At 44.1% G+C, this 20,276-nt stretch overlaps 1 protein-coding gene across 3 annotated transcripts in view; it reads right to left on the bottom strand.

The window, feature by feature from the left end:
• Positions 1–20,276, bottom strand: part of GPD1L (glycerol-3-phosphate dehydrogenase 1 like) — a 56,781-nt gene that overhangs the window by 19,428 nt on the left and 17,077 nt on the right. For all 3 annotated transcript variants that reach the window (XM_079935435.1, XM_079935437.1, XM_079935436.1), the window contains exons 3-5: positions 10,997–11,137; positions 9,416–9,554; positions 2,761–2,873 (exon numbers count right to left, since the gene is read on the bottom strand). In XM_079935435.1, coding sequence (XP_079791561.1) covers positions 2,761–2,873; positions 9,416–9,554; positions 10,997–11,137 — 393 coding nt within the window. The remainder of the gene's footprint in view (positions 1–2,760; positions 2,874–9,415; positions 9,555–10,996; positions 11,138–20,276) is intronic.

Genomic DNA, 20,276 nt, shown 5'->3' with positions numbered 1-20,276 from the left:
ACTCCCGTAGTGATTAAGAGATTAATTTAGCTAAGAGGTGAAGGACATTCTGAAGCAGTAAGATGCACTGGTACAACATGATTTTGCATTTTGAATTTTCTTTTTCTTTTATCCTTGTAAGGAGCTGTTATCTTTCTTCCTCCTTTTTTTCCCCTTTTTTTGGTAAGTCAAATGCCCTCATGTTTTTGAGCACAAAAAAAAGTGTACTTCAAAAATATTTTTAGTGTGGAGATTACTAAAGGTTGTTAATGTGGAAAAAAACAAAAAAGAATGCATATACGTGTGTAACTGAATCACTTTGTCGTACAGCAGAAATTAACACAACATTGTAAATCAACTATACTTCAATAAAATAATTTTTTTTTAAAAGTAAAACAAACTGCTTGAACAGTAAGATCCAGTTTTTGTTTTAAAAAGGGGACCTAACAAATGTGTGCTTGCTAAAAAGACTGGCAGGGGAGACAACAAACATTAATAGTGATTATCTCAGGATGTAGAGACTGTCTATCAGTCATTTTCACTTTCTTCTCTACACCTCTCTGTTGTGTGAAACTACCTTTTATAATCAGGAAGAAAACAACAAAATGATTAATTACATAATCAAAGAAACACACGCCCATTTGCCGTGGTTGGGCAGGCTCTAGCAAGGGAGGGCTTCATTTCATTCAACTTGCCTGGACACCAACCAGAAAAGTCAGGTCGTCCAGAGTAACAAAAGACACCGGACTGAATCTTAAAATCCATGATCACATTCTGACCGTGCTAATATCTGCTATGTTTGAGTCATTTACTCTTTATTTTTTTTTAATTTAATTTAATTTAATTTTTTTATACAGCCGGTTGAGTCATTTACTCTTTGGCTCTCTTATCTCCTTATCTGTCCAATGGGATGGTTAGACTCAATTACTGCCAAAGCACCTGTTTCTCAGTTTTCAAAACTCCCAGCTCTGATGCAAGCCAGCAGCAGTGATGGTAACTGATCCTGTTTTAAAGGAAAGCCAGGGGAAGGATGCTAAATGGTCCTCAACCCCCATCTGCCTCTGCCCCCCACGAACCACTCTATCATGGGTAGCAGGAGGCTTCCTGCCAACAGACATGAAAAGCCATGCTCAGTTCAGACACAGGACCAGCATGTGGTCCCATCAGCAGAAACTTCTCCAGAGCCCTCAATCTAGAATCTTTCTTCTCCCCCTGTTCCTTTGTTCTGGGCGGGTTCTCACAGCTTCCCCATCCACCACCGAAAATAACCCAGTCACTTCAAGAGAGCTTTGGAGCACACAGACCATGCTGAGCAATTAGGCCTTCATGGTGCCACTGCTGGCGAGTTGTCATTAGTTTAATGAAGGACTATTAAAAACACATAAAAATCTCAACCAACAAAAATAAACAACACAGCCAAAGCCAGCATCTTAAATGTATAGCAGGCCGTGTGCAATGTGAGAATCCCCCACCAGCATTCAAAAAGACAGACTGGGGCTTCCCTGGTGGCGCAGTGGTTGAGAGTCCGCCTGCCAATGCAGGGGACACGGGTTCGTGCCCCCCAGTCCGGGGAGATCCCACATGCCGCGGAGCGGCTGGGCCCGTGAGCCATGGCCGCTGAGCCTGCGCGTCCAGAGCCTGTGCTCCACAACGGGAGAGGCCACAACAGTGAGAGGCACAAAAGATGGACTGCCTGGGAGCCCAAGTCTTTCATTGGCTTCAATTTTTAAAATTCTCATTGTATGGAGACGTGACCACACATACACACACGATATTAATTCTACAAAGTGGTTTTCAATTCTGACCAGGAAAAAAGGTGTACACTTTGGAGAAAGCATGGGAAAGCACTCTTTGGACTGGTCTCCCCTGCATTCTTTTGATCTTTGCAATTTTCACCTGACAAAGTGAGGCGAATGCCAGATTACTTAATTTCCTGCCCTAGGTGCTCAAATTCCTGAAAGGTCGCTTCTGCTACAAAAGAAATTAATCAAAAGTGACTCAAAGGGGTTATCCATTCACATGGAAGCTCTTTACTTCCCCCCCCCCTTTTTTTTCGAGATGGCAGCGAAGGCAGCTTTGATTCCAAGGGGAGAAGGATGAGAAGATGCAGCCCAGCTTCCCGTGGGCTGTTCCCCATAGTCAGGATAGAGGGACCCCGACCACGACTTTTAAAGGCAGAGGGGAACAAGCCAGGAGCCCAAGACCAAGTGCGGAAACTTCCCTTGACCCTCCCAAGCCACTAGCCAATAGAAGCTGGTTCTTTAATCTGATCTTTTCCCTTTACAGGCAAAGATAAAGCTGTTCTTAGAAAGACCTGTCAGCAGCAGATTGGTTTTTTTCCTTTAAAAACAACCAACCAACCACACCATCAAACCAGTAGAGTAGCATCATTCAGAGGGGCCAAGTTCCTCTTCCTGCTCAAGACAGTAAGTAGGAGAAATGTATAAATTAATAGAATACTTCACTCCCAGGTAAGACTCCACAATCAAAGTAGTCCCTGGCTTTCCAAATGTTAGTGCTGTCAATTTTCCAAAGAACAAACACCCACGCTTCTCCCAGATTTACAAATAAAAGCCAACCATGAGTGGGAGAGGAAATCTAACCGCCAAGGAAAGGCTGGGGCAAAGCAGGAAGTGATAAACAAGGCTGCCGATTCACTATTCTCCCCAGAAGTACGTGCACAGAACACAGAGGCCATTCTTCAGGACTGGCTGCAATGATGCTAGCAGTGGCCCTGTGTGATCACTCCTCCTGTGAGCAGAAATATCAAGGCTGCTTTACCTTCAGAGCACCGCACAGTTCAACCGTGTCTGCATCATCCACCACCGTAATCCGAAAATTTGGAGTCTGCAGAAGTTCTTTGAAGAGAAGGCCGTTCTCTATTACCTTGCTGCCTATTGAAGGTTAGAAAAAAGGAAATTAATAACAGCCTCTCATCTTAATTTTTGCATCTAACACAGTTTAAAATGACGTTTTTCTTATTACAAAAATAACATATTTTCCTGATAGGAAATTTTGAAGAGTCATAGGACTAGAAATAGAAAATTAAAATATTCCACAATCCCACCACAGGATCATTAACAATTTGGCATACATCTTTAACTTACTGAAATAGGAATACACATAGTTTTTCTCAAAATTGAGAACATATGTGATTTCATAATCTGCTTTCCCCCGTTTATGGCAGGAATAATTTTCAGTGACATCATACACTTTCTACTTTACTTTAAATGGCTGCTTTGTAGTTTACTGCATACACGCATTATATTTTATCTAAGCATCTTTCTATTATTTGATATCTAAAACTGTTGCAACTTTTTGCTACCATACACACTTATAAGCTCCTTCCAGGGGAGGAAAGTACATCCCTTTCTACCAGCATTTGGCTTGACCAGAGGATGTGCCTGGACTCACAGAGGGTGGGACAGATTTCCCCACCCCTTGACCTTGGGCTTAGTCATGTGACTGGCTTTGGTCAGTGGGACATTAATAGACCTGACACAGTGGAGGCCTGAAGCCTATTTGTGCAGCAGTAGGGCTGGTTCCCTTGTCCCTCTGCCTTCACTGTGAGAATACATCCTGGCTGGCCCGCTGGACTCTATAGGAAGATGAGACAAAGGAGCAGAACGACCCCAGCTTTGATCCGCCAGCCTCCAGCAGACCCACAGCTAACCCACGTGTTAGCTGTGCTTATTTTGGATGCCACTAAGAATCTGGAATTGTTTGTTACTTAGCATCACTATGGCAACAAGAGAACTGATACAACATCAACAAACATGTTCCTGACAATTGTGGAAGACGGAAATGCATTCAAAGGGTCCTCATTTTTGTTCCCGTTGTATCCCCTCCCTTGGGACCGTGCTTAGAATGACACAGAGGATCAGTACTTTTCACCTTATTTTTTTGGTTAGCGACTTTCAGTTCAAAACAAAAATAAAACTTTACACATAGAGCCTGATGTGAGATCTGCTCTGGTTGGTGGGATGCAGCGTGGCGCTCTGCTCTGGGAGGGCTCCAGAAATCAGGATGATAAAATTCACCAGCCAAGACCTAGCTCCCACGTGATGATCTCCACACAGAGCCTGGGGACTATGGCACTTTGGCCCTTCCTGCCTCGAGGTTCTCAAGCCTATTCCCAAGCTTGTTTTCACATTATAATCACCCAGGATCTTTAAAAACACCAAAGTCTGGCCAAACCCCAGACCCATTAAATTACAAGCTCTGGGGTGGAGCAGGCATCACTAATTTCTGAAGCTCCCCAGGTGACTCCAATGGGCAGACAAGTTGGCAAACCTCTGATTTAACCTCCTCTAGCCTCATGAGTAAAACACTATGGCACTCAGGACTGTCTGAGGTTAAATATGAATCAGGTGTGAAAACAGCCTAGGCTCACAACGATCACACAAAGATCTATATAATAATAATAATAAGATAGCTGATACTTACATGCCTATGACTGATTTGCCCCATTGACAGACAGGAGGCCCAGAGAGGTTTACCAAGTTGCCCTAGGTCACACAGCTAGTAGGAGGCAGAGCCCCAATTCTAACCTAGGTGCTCTGGCTCCAGGGCCCGCACTCCCTCTCTACGCTATGTTCCTCTCAGGGGTGGGAAAAGAGAAGATAAACAAGCAACAAACATCACAATCAGAACTATAGTCTTCCAACGCAGGAAAAAAAGAGGATTGTCAACAATCAAAATTACACCCAGAAGTAATATAATGTCAAAATGATCCAGGGGAGAGTGGAAAGAGGGTGGGAAACAGGTGAAATATGGCCAGCCAGCAGTTAATCATTACTAAAGATGGGCAGTGGTGTCATGATACCGTTCTCCCTACTTCTGTTTGGTTTAAGGAAATTTGCCATCATATAATAAAATATTTAAAATACTTACACCCAATACTTAGAAACACATTTTCAGGACCTCCCTGGTGATCCAGTGGTTAAGAATCCATGCTTCCAATGCAGGGGTTACGGGTTCGATCCCTAGTCGGGGAACTAAGATCCCGCGTGCCGTGCGGCCCCAAAATAAACAACAACAAAAAAAGAAACACATTTTCTATTCTACAGGAATTGCTATGATGTCATTTAGCTGAGTTCTCCTCTGTCCAAATATTAGAAGTATGTCCGCTTGAGCAAACTGTCCTCTTCCTTTTTTAAACAGTCCTCCAGACCAGCAGCACCGTTTCTTCACCTGGGTTGGGCAAACCAGCCCTGGTCTCACATTGTGATGTTATTCCTGTCTTTTTCCTCTGTCCTCACCGCCACGGCCACTGCCTGGTGCCTCTGACACGAGGGAGGCTCACAAGCATTACAGACAGGCCCTCACTCCTCCCACTCGAGCCACTTTAATCCAACCATCAGCAGCTGTGAGTAACCTGACACATGGCAGGGAGAAGACTGTTCTCCATTTGCCACTGATACAAGGTGGCATCTGCTGGTACCTCTGTGGCTGCAAATTACACATGGTGTCCATTAGATCGGTGAGCTTGATTTACAGCAATCTTACATTTTCTCAAATTCACCTTTTATTTATTTTTATTCTTTTCCATTATGGTTTATTATAGGATATGGAATATATTATATATTGCATATAGTTCCCTGGGCTATACAGTAGGACCTTGTTGCTTATCTATTTTATATATAGTAGTTTGTATCTGCTAATCCCAACCCCACCCCTTTTCCTCTTTGGTAACCACTGTTTTCTATGTCTGTGAGTCTGTTTCTGTTTTGTAAATAAGTTCATTTGTATCATATTTTAGACTCCACATATAAGTGATATCAAACGATATTTGTCTTTGTCCGACTCACTTCACTTAGTATGATAATCTCTAGGTCCATTCATGTTGCTGCAAATGGGATTATCAAATGTACCTTTTAAATTTTTAGATCTTTTATTGTTTTAAATCATGGATAAGAAAGCACTGACCGTATCATTATTACCAGTCATGAGCAGTGATGCAGCAAGCAGGGACCCATGGCATGTGGTCCAGAACTGGAAAGGCCCATCAGCCACATGGAAGGGCTCCCCAAACTCAATATGAACCAAAAGACAGGAAAATTCCACTTCTCTTCCACACCAAGCTTTGGAGATAATCAACCTATTTAATAAGACTCCTTCAAAACACTCATCTCAGTCTGTAATTCCCTATTGTTTGTGTACCTAGAAGCTCCTTCTGCATAGAAGGGGCTTATGAATCCTTGACATTTCGCATCATGACTGATACATAACAGACTTGAACAATATTTGTGGGTTGAGTGGAAGTCTCGGACTCTGTGAAGTCAGTCCCAAGGAGGAAGGGATTTCTCACCACGAGGGGGTGCCGCAGTTCCCCATGCTCGTTAGTATTTTTACCAGACACTGAAAACAATGCCATCTTCCTCCTCCTCCACAGGAGACTCAAGTGGACTAAGATTCCTGAATCTGTCATAATTAAAAATGAGTTGGCTGCTAATGCCATCAAGAAAGGAGACCTGGATAACCACAGCACAACAATCAAATCCGGAAAATTCAACCTTGACACAATTATCTGACTACAACCCATATTCAAATCTCCCCCATTACCCCAGTGTTGCCTTTATGGCAACCAGGATCCAGCCCAGGATCCTGCACTGCACTTAGTGGTCAGGTCTCTCTAGACTTCTCCTTTAGCCTTTCAATATCTTCTATGACACTGACATTTTTCAGGAGTGTGGACCAGTTGTTTTGTACCAATGTCCCTTCCTTTGGGCTTGTCTGATATTTCCTCACAATTAAATTCAGATAAAATAAGAAAATTTTTAAAATATCACTTTCCTGTTCTATCTTACTTTCAACAGTTAATTTAATTTAATTCAGGTCACTCTTACCAGCCATGGACAAACCCACAGAGAAGGCAGTAGAAGCACTGGGTAAACAGAAGCCAGAGGAAGAGATGTAACTTCTGTGCATTTGTCTGTGTTACACACCAAAAAAGTCTAATGCACCCAACTGGGAGAAACAAGGCCAAGAGGCATGTAAAAATCCTAGCTAAAATCTACAGGTTTTTTTTTTGGCTGCTTCAGGTCTTAGTTGTGGCATGTGGGATCTTTCATTGCAGCATGGGCTCTTCGTTGTGGCTCACAGGCTTCTTTCTAGTTATGGTGTGCAGGTTTTCTCTCTCTAGTTGTGGTGCGCGGGCTCCAGGGAACGTGGGCTCTGTAGTTTGTGGCACACAGGCTCTCTCGTTGAGGCGTGAGCTCAGTAGTTGTGGCACATGGGCTTAGTTGCCCCCGGCATGTGGGATCTTAGTTCCCCAACCAGGGATCGAACCCGCATCCCCTGCATTGGAAGGCGGATTCTTCACCACTGGACCACCAGGGAAGTCCCTCAAATCTACAGTTTTGAATCAAGGATTGGAGAAGTCTCAACCCTATGGAATGACTGGTGTAACCAGTCAATCCTAACCAACTGATTAGCAAATTGATTACTGGCAAATACGATTGAGCTGGAACAACTAGTTAACAATTATTTTTGAGAAATAAAAGTAATTACACAACAATTTGACAGGCTACATTAAAAGCATAGATGAATAAAAGAACTAACTATGAAAGAATAAAACCTATATACAGACTAGCATACATATGAAAATTTTTTTTCTAGAAGGATACATAGGAACTGCTAACAGTGATTCTCTTTGGGAAGAGGGAATAGGTGGGAAATTACAATCTTAATTCTAATTTATACCTCCTTGTACTATTTGAATTTTCTTACCTGTGACTACATTGCTCGTGTAAATATCAACCTGGGTAATGTTATTATAGGTCATTTTGTTTTCCTCCTTTTACTATTTGTGATATCTCTCCTCTCCAAAATTACTGTTTCTCCCCCCTCAAAAAAAATTTTTTAAGTGCCCAGATAAATGGATTGTCAACAGAATGCTACGCAACTATGAAGATGTATGCTGATAGAAGTAAATGAAACAATTATAAAAGAGTATATAACAACTACAGCCGTAAGTAGTTTGCCACAAATAGACAAAAATAATGAAATTTAAATGAAATTAAAAATGGTTCTTGTAAGTCAGAGAAAGACAAATATCATCTGATACTGCTTATATGTAGAACCTAGAAAAAGTGGTATGAATGAACTTATTTACAAAACAGAAATAGTCACAGACATAGAAAACAAACTTATGGGTACCTTGGGAAAAGCAGGGGGAGGGATAAATTAGGAGTTTGGGATTGACATATGCACACTACTACATATAAAATAGATAACTAATAAGGGCCTACATACAGAGCACTGGGAACTCTACTCAATACTCTGTAATTACGTATATGGGAAAAGAATCTAAAAAAGAGTAGATATATGGGTACGTATAACTGATTCACTTTGCCGTACAGCAGAAACTAACACAACACTGTAAATCAACTATACTCCAATAAAAATTTTCAAGAAATTTTTAAAAAATGGTTTTCTTTCGATTATCTCTATTTTCCACTGTAATCAGATAATGTCTGTACAACAGAGCTTCCTTTAACAAAGCTGCCAAGGAGAAATGATTCACATTGCTGGTGTGTTTGACAAGGGTGGAAGTAAGTTCTGGAGTGGTAGATAAATTTAAATACACTTTAGCAAAGCACCTGCAAACCCAACAGTATTACTCTTCTGAAGAGTCCTATAATATGGGCACTTGGGAATTCCAAAGCCCTTTTTAAAAGAAACAAAAATTTTCACAACACCAATGTATAAGAGTAGAAAGAGCTTTCTGTTTCAAGAAACAGGAGACCCAAGTTCACGCCTGGGTTCTATATTAGCTGTGTGACCTTGGGGCTGGTAACTTACTCTCCGGGCCTTGGGCTTATTCACCTGAAAGTGGGGATCATTCCCATTAATTTCTAGATCTCCTTGGAATCTAATGAGGATCCAGATCCTGGCATTTGTGAGTAAAGAAAAGCTGGGTTTCCCTTATAAGACGTACCAGAGAACTTGCTTTCCCTGATCCCACCCCCCCACCCCCATGTAAGAAGGCAGCTGTCTGCAAGCCAGAAAGAGAGCCCTCATCATAGAAAAGTGTGGTTAAACCTTAATCTTAGACTTTCTAGCCTTCAGAACTGTAAGAAATAAATTCCTGTTGTTTAAAAAAAGAAAAGGAAAAGCTGGGTTTCTAAGGCCCCACCATGGATGTAACCACCTGCTTCTTGGTACAAGTACCCTTGTGTTTTTGTGTTTAACCTCGATAATGCATTACTGGATCACAGCAGGTCAACATGGTCTCCTTGGCTTTACTTTCACTCCAGAGGTTACTGAAATGCTTCAGTCCCACAGAATGGCCTCCTACATAAAATTCCCACCCCACTGAATGTCCACCCCAAGAATGTTAAGGGCAGGAGGGAAGAGTCCACTATAGAAAATTCCAGAAACGGAAAGTGTGCCTTTTAAGACACCCAATGTCCCTTCCCCAGGTGGCCCTCACCGATGGTGGTCTCGCAGAACTTCCCAGCAGCCACCTCATTGGCAATGTTGGCTCCCATCAACACGCTGATGTCAATGCCCATCTTCTCTCGGATGATGTCAGAAATGAGCTTCAGCCCCTCAGGACCCTCGTCTATGCCCTGCAAGGATGTCAGCAAGTTAGAGGAAAACGAACCACCAAGGACAAGAGGCAGGAGATCATTGCTTTATAGGTCACCTAGATTCAGACTTCCAATGGCATACGCAACTTGAAAAACCTCTCTTATTTACAACAGTAAACAGACATACTGTGTATGTACCATTTAAAGAGTAAAATTAAATGAAAATGTAACCACCCAGGTTAAGAAAGAGAACATGAAGGACACCACTGAAGTCCCCTGTGTCTCGCCCCAAGTGCATCCTCCTTATTAGTGTTTCCTGGTCCCTACCAGGGTGAAACCCTATCCTGAATGCTTTATGCCCTGTTCCCTTGCTTTTCTTGATCATTTTGCCACAAACAGTAAGTTATATCAGTATATTTTTGAAAACCTATAAATGAAACTGTACTGCTCACCTGTGTGCTCTTTTGTGCTATATTATTACTTTGGAGATTCACCCACATGGCTGCATGAATGCTCTGGTTCATTCCCATTTACTACTGTGTAGTATTCTACCATTCATCTGTCCAGTCTATTGATGACTGACATTGAACTGTTTGCTTTCATAAACATTCACCTATGAACACTATGGAACACACTCTCTCACAGAGGGTTCTTCCCCTGGCAGCCTGGGGAAGTTTATGGACTCATTCTCAGACTTCATATGCATAAAGCAAAATACATAAGATTACCCAGGAAGACAATTATACTGAAATATAGTTATCAAATATTAAAAAAAAAAAAGTGACAAAGTAGTATACGTATGTTATCAATGTAATTATAAAAAGATGTCATGGCAGGTATAATAATTACCATAATTTCCAAGTAGTGATGAGCATAAATGATACTTTGAGATATCTGAAGCCACTGTAAAGTGATACGAAAATACCTGTAATTTCTATTGATCACAGGGTCAAGGTCCTGCTAGTACTACTGTCATTGAAACTCTGGCCTGTGGCCTTCACTCATAAGCGAAGGAAACGCTTCTTTCAGTTAGAGGTTAAAATGAATAAAAATGCAATTCCGCCCCCACATTTAGGACCATGAACTCTTGAATTCTATCTGTGGACCACTGTGGGTGGTTTGTGGACTTCTGGTTAAAAACTCTCTCTTTTGGGAATAAACCCAGGAGTGGGAAGTAAAGATGATTAATTTCCCAGCGAATGCAAACCAGGTAAGATTTCCAGAGCTGGTGGTTCTTTCTTTGGGGGACCCCACTCTCGCGTCCCCCGCCCCTGCCCCTGAGAACCCTCTCTACATAGAAAGCAGCCCCTCCTAAATGTGAGAGGAGCAAGGCTCGTGGATGGCGTGGTTTTGATCCTCTTCCAGGCATCTTTAAAAAAACAAATCCAAACCAGCCATAACTTCCCTTCAGCTCCTTATCTCCAAGAGGTGAAAGAGGAAAGGAAGTTCCCAGTAACCGGCGCGCAGCGAGGGCCCGTCACCTTGATGAGGGTGATGCCCAGCGCGTCCTTGGGCACCCTCCCTGTGATCTCTTCGCAGATTCGGTGGATGAACTGGTGGGGGATGACAAACACCAGCAGGTCTGCGTCCTGCACGGCCTCGCTGAGGTTCGCAACAGCAACCTGTGAGGGCGAGGGGGACACGGTCACTCCCAGTCAGAAACACATCTCTCCACGTGCTGACCAGGCATCAGATGCCTCCGCTGTGCAGACTGACAGTCAAATCAGAGCTGTGTTTGCGCTGCCTTCCCCACTCGGGACGTGCAGACGTGCATCTGAGGCCAGCAGGGTCCTGCCTCTGCTGCTTACCAGCTGGGCGAGTGCCCTACCCTCTCCCCACCTCAGTCCCCTTCCCTGTAAAAGGCGGTCATAACCATCCTGTGCGGGTGGTTCTCTGTTGCTCTCCCACCCACCCCCACCCCACTCCCCCACATCCATTTCCACCATTCTTTGCCCCACTGTCTCCCCAGGAGGCTGCACTCTGTGGGCTGTTTCCCCAGGCGCCCTTGCTCTCTGGCTTCCAGGTGGCTTCAGCCCAAGGCGGGCACTGTCGGGGGCTCCAAGGTGGGAGGAGAGACAGGCAGGGTGTTGACTTGCTCCTGGGGCCACTCCTACCCGGCTCGCAGGGCTGCTGGCCTGGCTTCCTTCTACAGCTCCACCTCCTGACCTGGTCTGAGGCAGCCCCTCTTCCACGTCTCTAAGCTCTGGTGGGGCCGGTGGAGTGACACTGGTCTGTCCCCTTGCCCTTTCAGGGGTGGCCATGGCTTCCTGCTGCTGCTAATCTCTGGACACTTCACCGAGTCCTTCTGGTTCCCCTGACTCCGCCCATGCCTCTGTCAACAGTCCTATGCTAAGCTCTCCTATGTAAGCACTTTAAGAGTGCTGTTGTGAAGAATAAATGACATAGAACAGAGTCTGGCACCTGGTAGGCACTCAATAAATGTCAGCTATTATGATGATTTCTTCCCTTCAGATAAGTACAAAGATGGGGTTTAAAATTTAATGTGGGCACGTACACACACACACACACACACACACACCCACCCAGAGGCAGAGGTGAGGCCACCAAGTGAGGACACAGGGGCATGTGGTCTCTATCAGAGACTGCCTGTTGTTGCCCAATGTCTGTTCTCCCCCTTCTTCCTCAGCAAGAGAACCCCCAGTTTAGGGTGAGACTCATAACTGCCAGGAAAGAAGGCTACATCTCTAATCTCCCTTGCAGCTAGGTGCCCTGTGTGGCTAAGTTCTGACCAATAAGGTGTAAATGGAAGTGTTGCGTGTGACTTCCAGGAAATGCCTTTGAAGGCCTTTCTTCCTCCTTTTCCCAGAGGGAATGTGAAGAGATGGCTGGAATTCAGGCAGCCATCTTGGGCCATGAGGAGGAAAGCAAATGCTGAGATGGCAAAACAGAGTCCCTGACATCATGATGCATCATTACGACAAACGTGGTCTTTTTTTTTTTTTGAAAAGTATATAACAGATTTCTTTTTTATTTACAATCAAGTTCTGTTGGGCAACAAAATTAAATAAATAAAAGATGTGATGAACGTCTTTTATCTAAGAGAAAAAAAGCACAAACGTTTACTTTGCTTAGGTCACTGTTATTTTAGGTTTTCTTTTTTTTTTTCCTTTATTTATTTTTAATTTTTTTATTTTTTGGCTGTGCCGCATGGCATGTGGGATCTTAGTTCCCCAACCATGGATCGAACCCACGCCCCGTGCAGTGGAAGTGTGGGGTCTTAACCACTGGACCGCCAGGGAAGTCCCTATTTTAGGTTTTCTGTCGCATGTACCTGAACCTAACTGAAACTGACATAGTTCCCATTAAGCACTCCTGGTTCCCAAAATGAAGGGAATTGGATGCAGAATCTTCCCTGAGGAAGTGCTATCTGCCACAGGAACATCATTCAGAATGGATAAGCCTCCTAGGAAATCTAGTTTGGGAGTTGTGATGGAGATGCCAACTGCTTGACAAAATTTCTTCTCCCCTTTCTCCATAAACACAGACCTGCAAGCTGGTCACTGGTCACCTAACTCAGGACTGCATTTCTCAGCAGCCATTGCAGTTACACAAGGCCAAGGACCAAGTTCTCATCAACAGAATGCGAGACGGAGCAGTGCACACCACTTAAGGCCCAGAGCACTTAAAACATTGGCTGCTTCCTCCACACTTTCCCTTCCTACTTTTGTGCTAGTTGACAACCTAGATCTAGGAGATGGCACAGAAATGATGAAGAAAGATGGGACCAAGAACAATGGTGTGAAGCAAAGCTGCTAGACCACTATTACGTGAGAGGGAAATAAAATCCCTTTGTCCTTTAAAAGTCACATCATTGTCTCTCCTTACAGCTTAGTCTAGCCTATTAACTAACGTGTGCAAGAGTTACTCCCTCACTGAAAAAATTCCCCAAGGGAATCTACCTGGCACTATTTCACTCCCTCCTCCCTTTGGCTGGTATGCAAGACCTGTCATTTACCACCCAGCCTTCATTCCCCTTCTTTCTAGCAAAAGTGCCTCTAAATTTCATTTCAAAAGCTACTGCTTTCCCATTCTACCATGCAATTTGGGTGGAATGGGCCCCTCCCCTGCTCCATGGATGGTCCTTAAGTTGTTCAAGCCAATGGGCACATAAAACAATAGGAGCCAATGTTTGCTGGAGCTTCTGAGGAACAGTTGCTTCCTTATACTTCTGCAACAGCTATTGGGTCTTTCCTTGAAAAGTATGGGTGACAGTGCAAGGTCTGGAACAGCTACAACCATTTTACAAATGTGAGGGGCAGAACCTAGACCTGCCAAGGGGCTCCCATGTGAATGAAGGCAGAGCAGAGAAACAGAGGAAAACAGGGAGGGCCTCACTGACATCACCTAAGCCACTGTTTCAGGCCGCATCTGAAACCGGCCATATAACCCAAAACATCAGCTTAAGCTGATCTGAATGGCAACAAAGTCGTTCCCCATAGAGCAGAACACAACCTGGAGCTTAGCACTTCTCCCTCCTTATTCATAACCCCAAAGGCCGGGGGAAACCTGCCTTCCTCTTCAAAGGGGCTTCTTCAGGTTGGTAATCCAGGCTGGATAGCAAGGACTCATCACCAAAACTCTACCTGCCTATTAGTTCCCTGGCATCTGGAGATTCTACCTCCTCCAAAAAAGCAGTTACTTATTCTATTCCATTAGCCCCGATGACAACATACAATGGCTCTGTTTGTCCCTGATTGGCAAGGCTCATTATGTTCATACACATACACACATTATGTTCTTCTCCCTGTGGTCCCAGCCAGAAGCACCAGCCTTTGTAAGACCTCTGACCCCCCACTCCCCCTTGGGTTACTAGCCTTACTTAGGTAGGGACTTCTGCTCTCGACCCCCTTCTCATACAGAGCCTGGCCACCTAAATTTCTCCTCTTCCCCATCCACCTCCACACACACACACACACACACACACACACACACACACACACACACACACACACACACACACACACACACGCCCTTGTACTTCCCTGACATGGTGAGATAAAAAGGGCACCAGAATCAGAGAAAAGATGGAAAAGATGTACATTTGTGTCCCATGTTTGCAACTGATCAGCTGTGGGACCTGGACAGATGACTCCTGTTCACTGACCAGTCACCCCGCCTACAGAATGGGGATAAAAATCACCTTTCCTAACAGCTATTTCACAGAGCACTTTCAAATTCATATAAGTAACAGCACTCTGCAGTGATACGAAACAAGTGAAAGAGATTACTCATCAGAAAAATCTACCTGCCTCCTATAAATTCTTAACCTTTAAGGCATCAGCCCATCCCTATGTCCCCTGCTACAAAATATTCCCATGGAAGCTGCCAGAGGGCCCAGGATTTCTTCCTGTCTCTTACATTTCCTTTCTCAACAAATCAAAGAACTTGTGGTTGGTTGGGAGTGACGGGTCTCTGGGACAATATGCCTGGGGGCTCACTCAGCGTGGACTGATGTCCTTCCATTGTCCTTGACCTTGCCCAAGTACGTAGGGTTTAACCCACAGAAGGAACCTGTAACCCGAGCTGCATTTGTGTGGTGCACACGGTCCGTGATTCCTGTTACACAGGATCAAAATGAGCTCTCAACGAACGCAGTAAATCAAATACCCTCTTTCAGAATTAAAGCTTTAGCTAAGCCTCTATCTTATCTTTTACCCTGAACCAAATCGGAACACTGCTTTGGAAACGCTGACCTATTTCATGGGTCACCTGCCAAAATCTTCCGGAGAGTATCCACCATTAAAGATCCTGAAATGTGTTGGGAAAGACAGCTCAGAAGAAAAGGGCTTGCCTTTCACTGGCAAGGAGGACAGGTAATCAAATCAGAACAAAGGCATCATGGCTGGTCCGCTTGATGCCAGGAATCCAGGGCTCTTGGTCCAAGTTAATAAAGAAACTAATAATAATTAAAATCATTTAAAACAGAGCCAGTAAAGTCTGTGGGCCAAGCCTGAAGGTTCTTTTGTTCCCCCCTGGATTAGCTATCACTGTGCAGTGTGTGGGCATCTTGCCCCACCTCTACCACGAGTTAGCTAACTGGACACCACAGGCAACTCGCCTACATTCTTCAGGGAATAAGCATTTAGGTTAAACACAACAGCATGAGTAACACACAGAGCAAAGTACAGCTGGCACACAGTAGGGGTTCAAAAATAATTGTGGTTTCCTCCTGTTCTCCTAACCTCAACATAGGCCAAGATTGCAGGTGAAATTCACATCCTTGGCTCTACACTCAGAAAAATGATTCTCAGGTACAGACAACCTTACCCGATGATTCTTATATAAATATACCAGCGTGGTAAGTGAGATTGCTTCTGGGGGGAAAAAAGAAAGCTGCTAACCCCCTGAATTCCACAATACTATACGAGTAATATAAACTTATTATGTAGACCAGTGGTGCCCAAACTGTGGTTCCTCAACCAACAGCATCACCATCACCCGGGAAATCCTTAGAAATGCAAATGCCTGGGCCTCCCCTGAGACCCAGTGAATCAGAAACTCCAGGGGTGGATCCAGTGATCCCTGTTAAGCTCTCCAAGTGGTTCTGAGGAACACTTAGGTTTGAGAAGCAACAGTGAAGATGAATCCTCCAATGAAAATGAAAAAGCTAAACTCAGGCAGGAAAGAGTTAACACTGAAGCTCCTACTGAACTGATATTCTAATTTCCAGAAGACTTTAAACCAAAATTAATAGATATACTCGCAACCCTACTACCCAAGTCAGTGGTCATTTTTTTTTTTTTTTAAATTATCTTGGCCTAACCCTCCATCCCACAGGACACCACCGAAAGCACTGAAACAGAACACTCCAGCCTGTAGTTCTCCCTCAACCATGTCTGCTGTCCCTGGCACTAAGCCAAACCACAAATAATGCCTGGCACTATTCCAGGCACTGAGGACGCATCAGTGAATGCAGGCCTGTGCAAGGAACCAAATCCTGAGAGTTAGTAGCAAAGAAAAATATCTAAATTGGATTTCAAAACTTAAAATTTTTTGTACTTCCCTGGTGGCGCAGTGGTTAAGAATCCGCTTGCCAGTGCAGGGGACATGGGTTTGAGCCCTGGTCCGGGAAGATCCCACGTACTACGGAGCAACTAAGCCCATGTGCCACAACTACTGAGCCTGCACTCTAGAGCCCACAAGCCACAATTACTGAAGCCCACGCACCTAGAGCCCGTGCTCTGCAACAAGAGAAGCCACTGCAATGAGAGGCCCGTGCACCACAACGAAGAGTAGCCCCTGCTCGCCACAACTAGAGAAAGCCCACACGCAGCAATGAAGACCCAATGCAGCCACAAATTAATTAATTAAGTTTAAAAATGATATCAAAACTTAAAATTTTTACACTTTAAAGGATACCATCAAGAAAGTGAAAACTCACAGAATGGGAGAATATACTTCCAAACTATGTAGCTGAAAATGGATTTGTATCTAATAAAGAATCCTTACAACTCAGTAATAAAAAGACAACCCAGGGCTTCCCTGGTGGCGCAGTGGTTGAGAGTCCGCCTGCTGATGCAAGGGACGCGGGTTTGTGCCCCGGACCGGGAAGATCCCACATGCCGTGGAGCAGCTGGGCCCGTGAGCCATGGCCGCTGAGCCTGCGCATCCGGAGCCTGTGCTCCGCAACGGGAGAGGCCACGATAGTGAGAGGTCCGCGTACCACAAAAAAAAAAAAAAAAAAAAAAAGACAACCCAATTTTTTTAAATGGACAAAAGATCTGAATACACATTTCAGATATATAAGATATACAAATGGTATATTGTTTTATATTTTTCAGATATAAAAGATATACAAATGTCCAATAAGCACATGAAAAGATGATCAACATCATTAACCATCAGGCAAATGAAAATCAAAACCACAATGAGATACCATTTCATACCCACTAGGATGGCTGGGATCAAAAATTTAGATAGTAACAAGTGTTCGTGAGGATGTGGAGAAACTGAAACCCTCACACACAGCTGGTGGGAATATGTATAATGGTGTGGCCACTTTGGAAAACAGTCTGGCCAGTTGCTCAAAAAGTTAAACAGTTGCCATAAGACCCAGCAACTGTACTCCTAGGTATATACTCAAAAAGAACTGAAAACGTATTCACACAGAACACTTTACACAAATGTTCCCAGCAATATCATTCATAATAGCCAAAAAGTGGGAACAACCAAAATGTCCACCAACTGAAGAATGGATAAACAAAATATGGTACACCCATAAAACAGGGTATTAGTCAGCCATAAAAAGGAATGAAGTACTGATGCAGGGTACAACGTGGATAACCTCGAAAACATTATGCTAAGTGAAAGAAGCCAGTCACAGAAGATGACGTATTGTATGGTGCCATTTACATGAAATGTCCACAACAGACAAATCTAGAGACAGAAAGTAGATTAGTGGTTGTTTAGCGCTGGGGACAGGAGGAAATAAGAGGTGACTGCTAAAGGGCATGAGGTTTCTTTTTAAGGTGATGAAATATTCTATAATTGATTGCAGTGATGGTTGCCCAACTTTGTGAATATCCTAAAAACCACTGAATTGTACACTTTAATGGTAAATTGTATGTCTGTGAATTCTATCTCAATAAAGCTGTTTTTAAAAACAGAGCTGGCAAGGCTTAGGAGGCAAAGATGTGGGCTTCCCTGGTGGTGCAGTGATTGAGAATCTGCCTGCCAATGCAGGGGACATGGGTTAGAGCCCTGGTCCAGGAAGATCCCACATGCTGTGGAGCAACTAAACCCGTGCGCCGTAGCTACCTGAGCCTGCGCTCTAAAGCCCGCAAGCCCCAACTACTGAAGCCCACGCACCGCAACGAGTAGCCCCCATTCCCCGCAACTAAAGAAAGCCCGTGCCCAGCAATGAAGACCCAACGCAGCCAAAAATAAATAAATAAACTTGGGGAAAAATAAAAAGAAGACGACAAAGATGAGATGCCATGACAACTATAATTCACAGAAGATGCTGCAATTGTCAATACTGGTGTCACACTGAGGTTGGTTAAAGCTGGACTGAGGCAAAAGAGCTCTCTACCTGGGTGACCTCCTCTAAACAAAGGCCCTGGACAGACAGCCATAACACAGGACCAACAATTTTTAGCCTGCAGTGACAGGAAATAAGAAATGTTCTTCCATTCAGGTCTAAGGGGAAATCAGAAACCCAGACTGCCCCAGTTTTTAGTGAGAAGTTGATGACATGGTCATGTCATTGTTACAGAAGGTTCCCCTGTGGAGGGGTCACATATGAGCACGTGATGACCTGGAGAAGGGTCAGGCGGGCAGCAGTCTGGGGGCACCAAGCAAGGATGACTCAGAGTCTCAATCAGCAGAAGTGGCATACGTCATAAAAAACAATTGGACATAGATGAAATGCAGCACATCTCTTCTGCTTGAATCCGCAAGACAGAAATGAGTAAAGCCAGCTTTTTAGCTCTAGATCCATATTCGCTCTGAGTCAATTAATCTTAAGTCTGGCTTTTCATCTTAAAAAATGGTAACAATGATCGGTCTTGGTCTAACACTAGTTGACTTTTTAAATGATCGAATGAGGTATTTGAAAAACTCTGAAATAAACATAAAATTTTTTTTAAAAAACCAACAAAAACAAAGCCCTAGCTTTGTAACAGATTCTTAACACTAAACAATGTATGTGAATCATCTCATTTACTCCTCACAGCACCGCTAAGGAAACTACTCACAGGGGCCCATCTTACCAAGAGGAGGGGGGCTGCCCAGGCTCACTCAGAGCAGGCCCTCGACTCCAAGGTGTGCCCATCACCACCATGCTTCACCACTGTTCAACTTTTAAAATTACTTATCATGAGACATTTCATACATACAAATTCTAGAACCTAGAAAGCACAAAGAAAAAACAAACAAGCACCTGTGTACCTTCTGCCAGCTTAAGAAATAAAACTTTCCAATACCCTGGGCGTCCTCTACCAAGTGCCAGCAAGGATGTGGAAGGATGTGAGTTCTCAAACCCCACTAGGTGTGTGGAGATGGGCACAACTGAAACAGGAGGGAAGGGGGCAGGGCACAACCTTTAAAAGAAGGACAGCCATTGAGGATACAACATAAACTGGTTAGAACCAATTAGGCCCAAGATGGCAGAAGATTCGACTTCCGGTAGACCTTGAGCCTCATTAAGCTCTCATTATAATACATTAGCATATGCTAAACAACACACCCACAGGCACCATGACTGAAGGCCCCCCATAAACGGCCCAAAAGTGGGTGGGGTCCAATTGCTGGAAATTCTCACCCCCTCTCCAAGACTGTTAGAATACTCCTCCCACTCATTAGCCTATGAAATTAGCCAGCCTGTGAACACTAACAACCCTGTAACCCCCAGGCCTCTGGCCTTCTGAGATGACCCACACTCTGCCCGTGGAGTGTGTTTCTCCCTGGGTGCTCTTGCCTTTTGAGACGGACTGCATTCTGTCTATGGAATGTGTATCTCTCTAAATAAATCCACTTCTTACCTATCACTTTGTCTCTCACTGAATTCCTTCTGAGCTGAGACATAAAGAACCTGAATTTCAGTAGGTCCTGACACCAGGTGTATGATTTTAATTAAAAGACAGTGGGTTCAAGTCCCAATCTGCGTTGTGCAGTTTCACTATCATGCTGGAAACCAGTGATGCCATCTGGCAGATTACAGGCTGCATCCCTGTGACCCAGCGATGCCATCCCTGCGACAGAGACAAAGCCTTTCCCGGGGGCACTGTCTACAACAGCAAA

Source organism: Stenella coeruleoalba (genome assembly GCF_951394435.1).
Source record: "Stenella coeruleoalba genome assembly, chromosome: 10".
NCBI lineage: Eukaryota > Metazoa > Chordata > Mammalia > Artiodactyla > Delphinidae > Stenella > Stenella coeruleoalba.
Note: the sequence above shows the minus strand (reverse complement) of the source record. Positions and strands in the feature narration are given on the sequence as shown.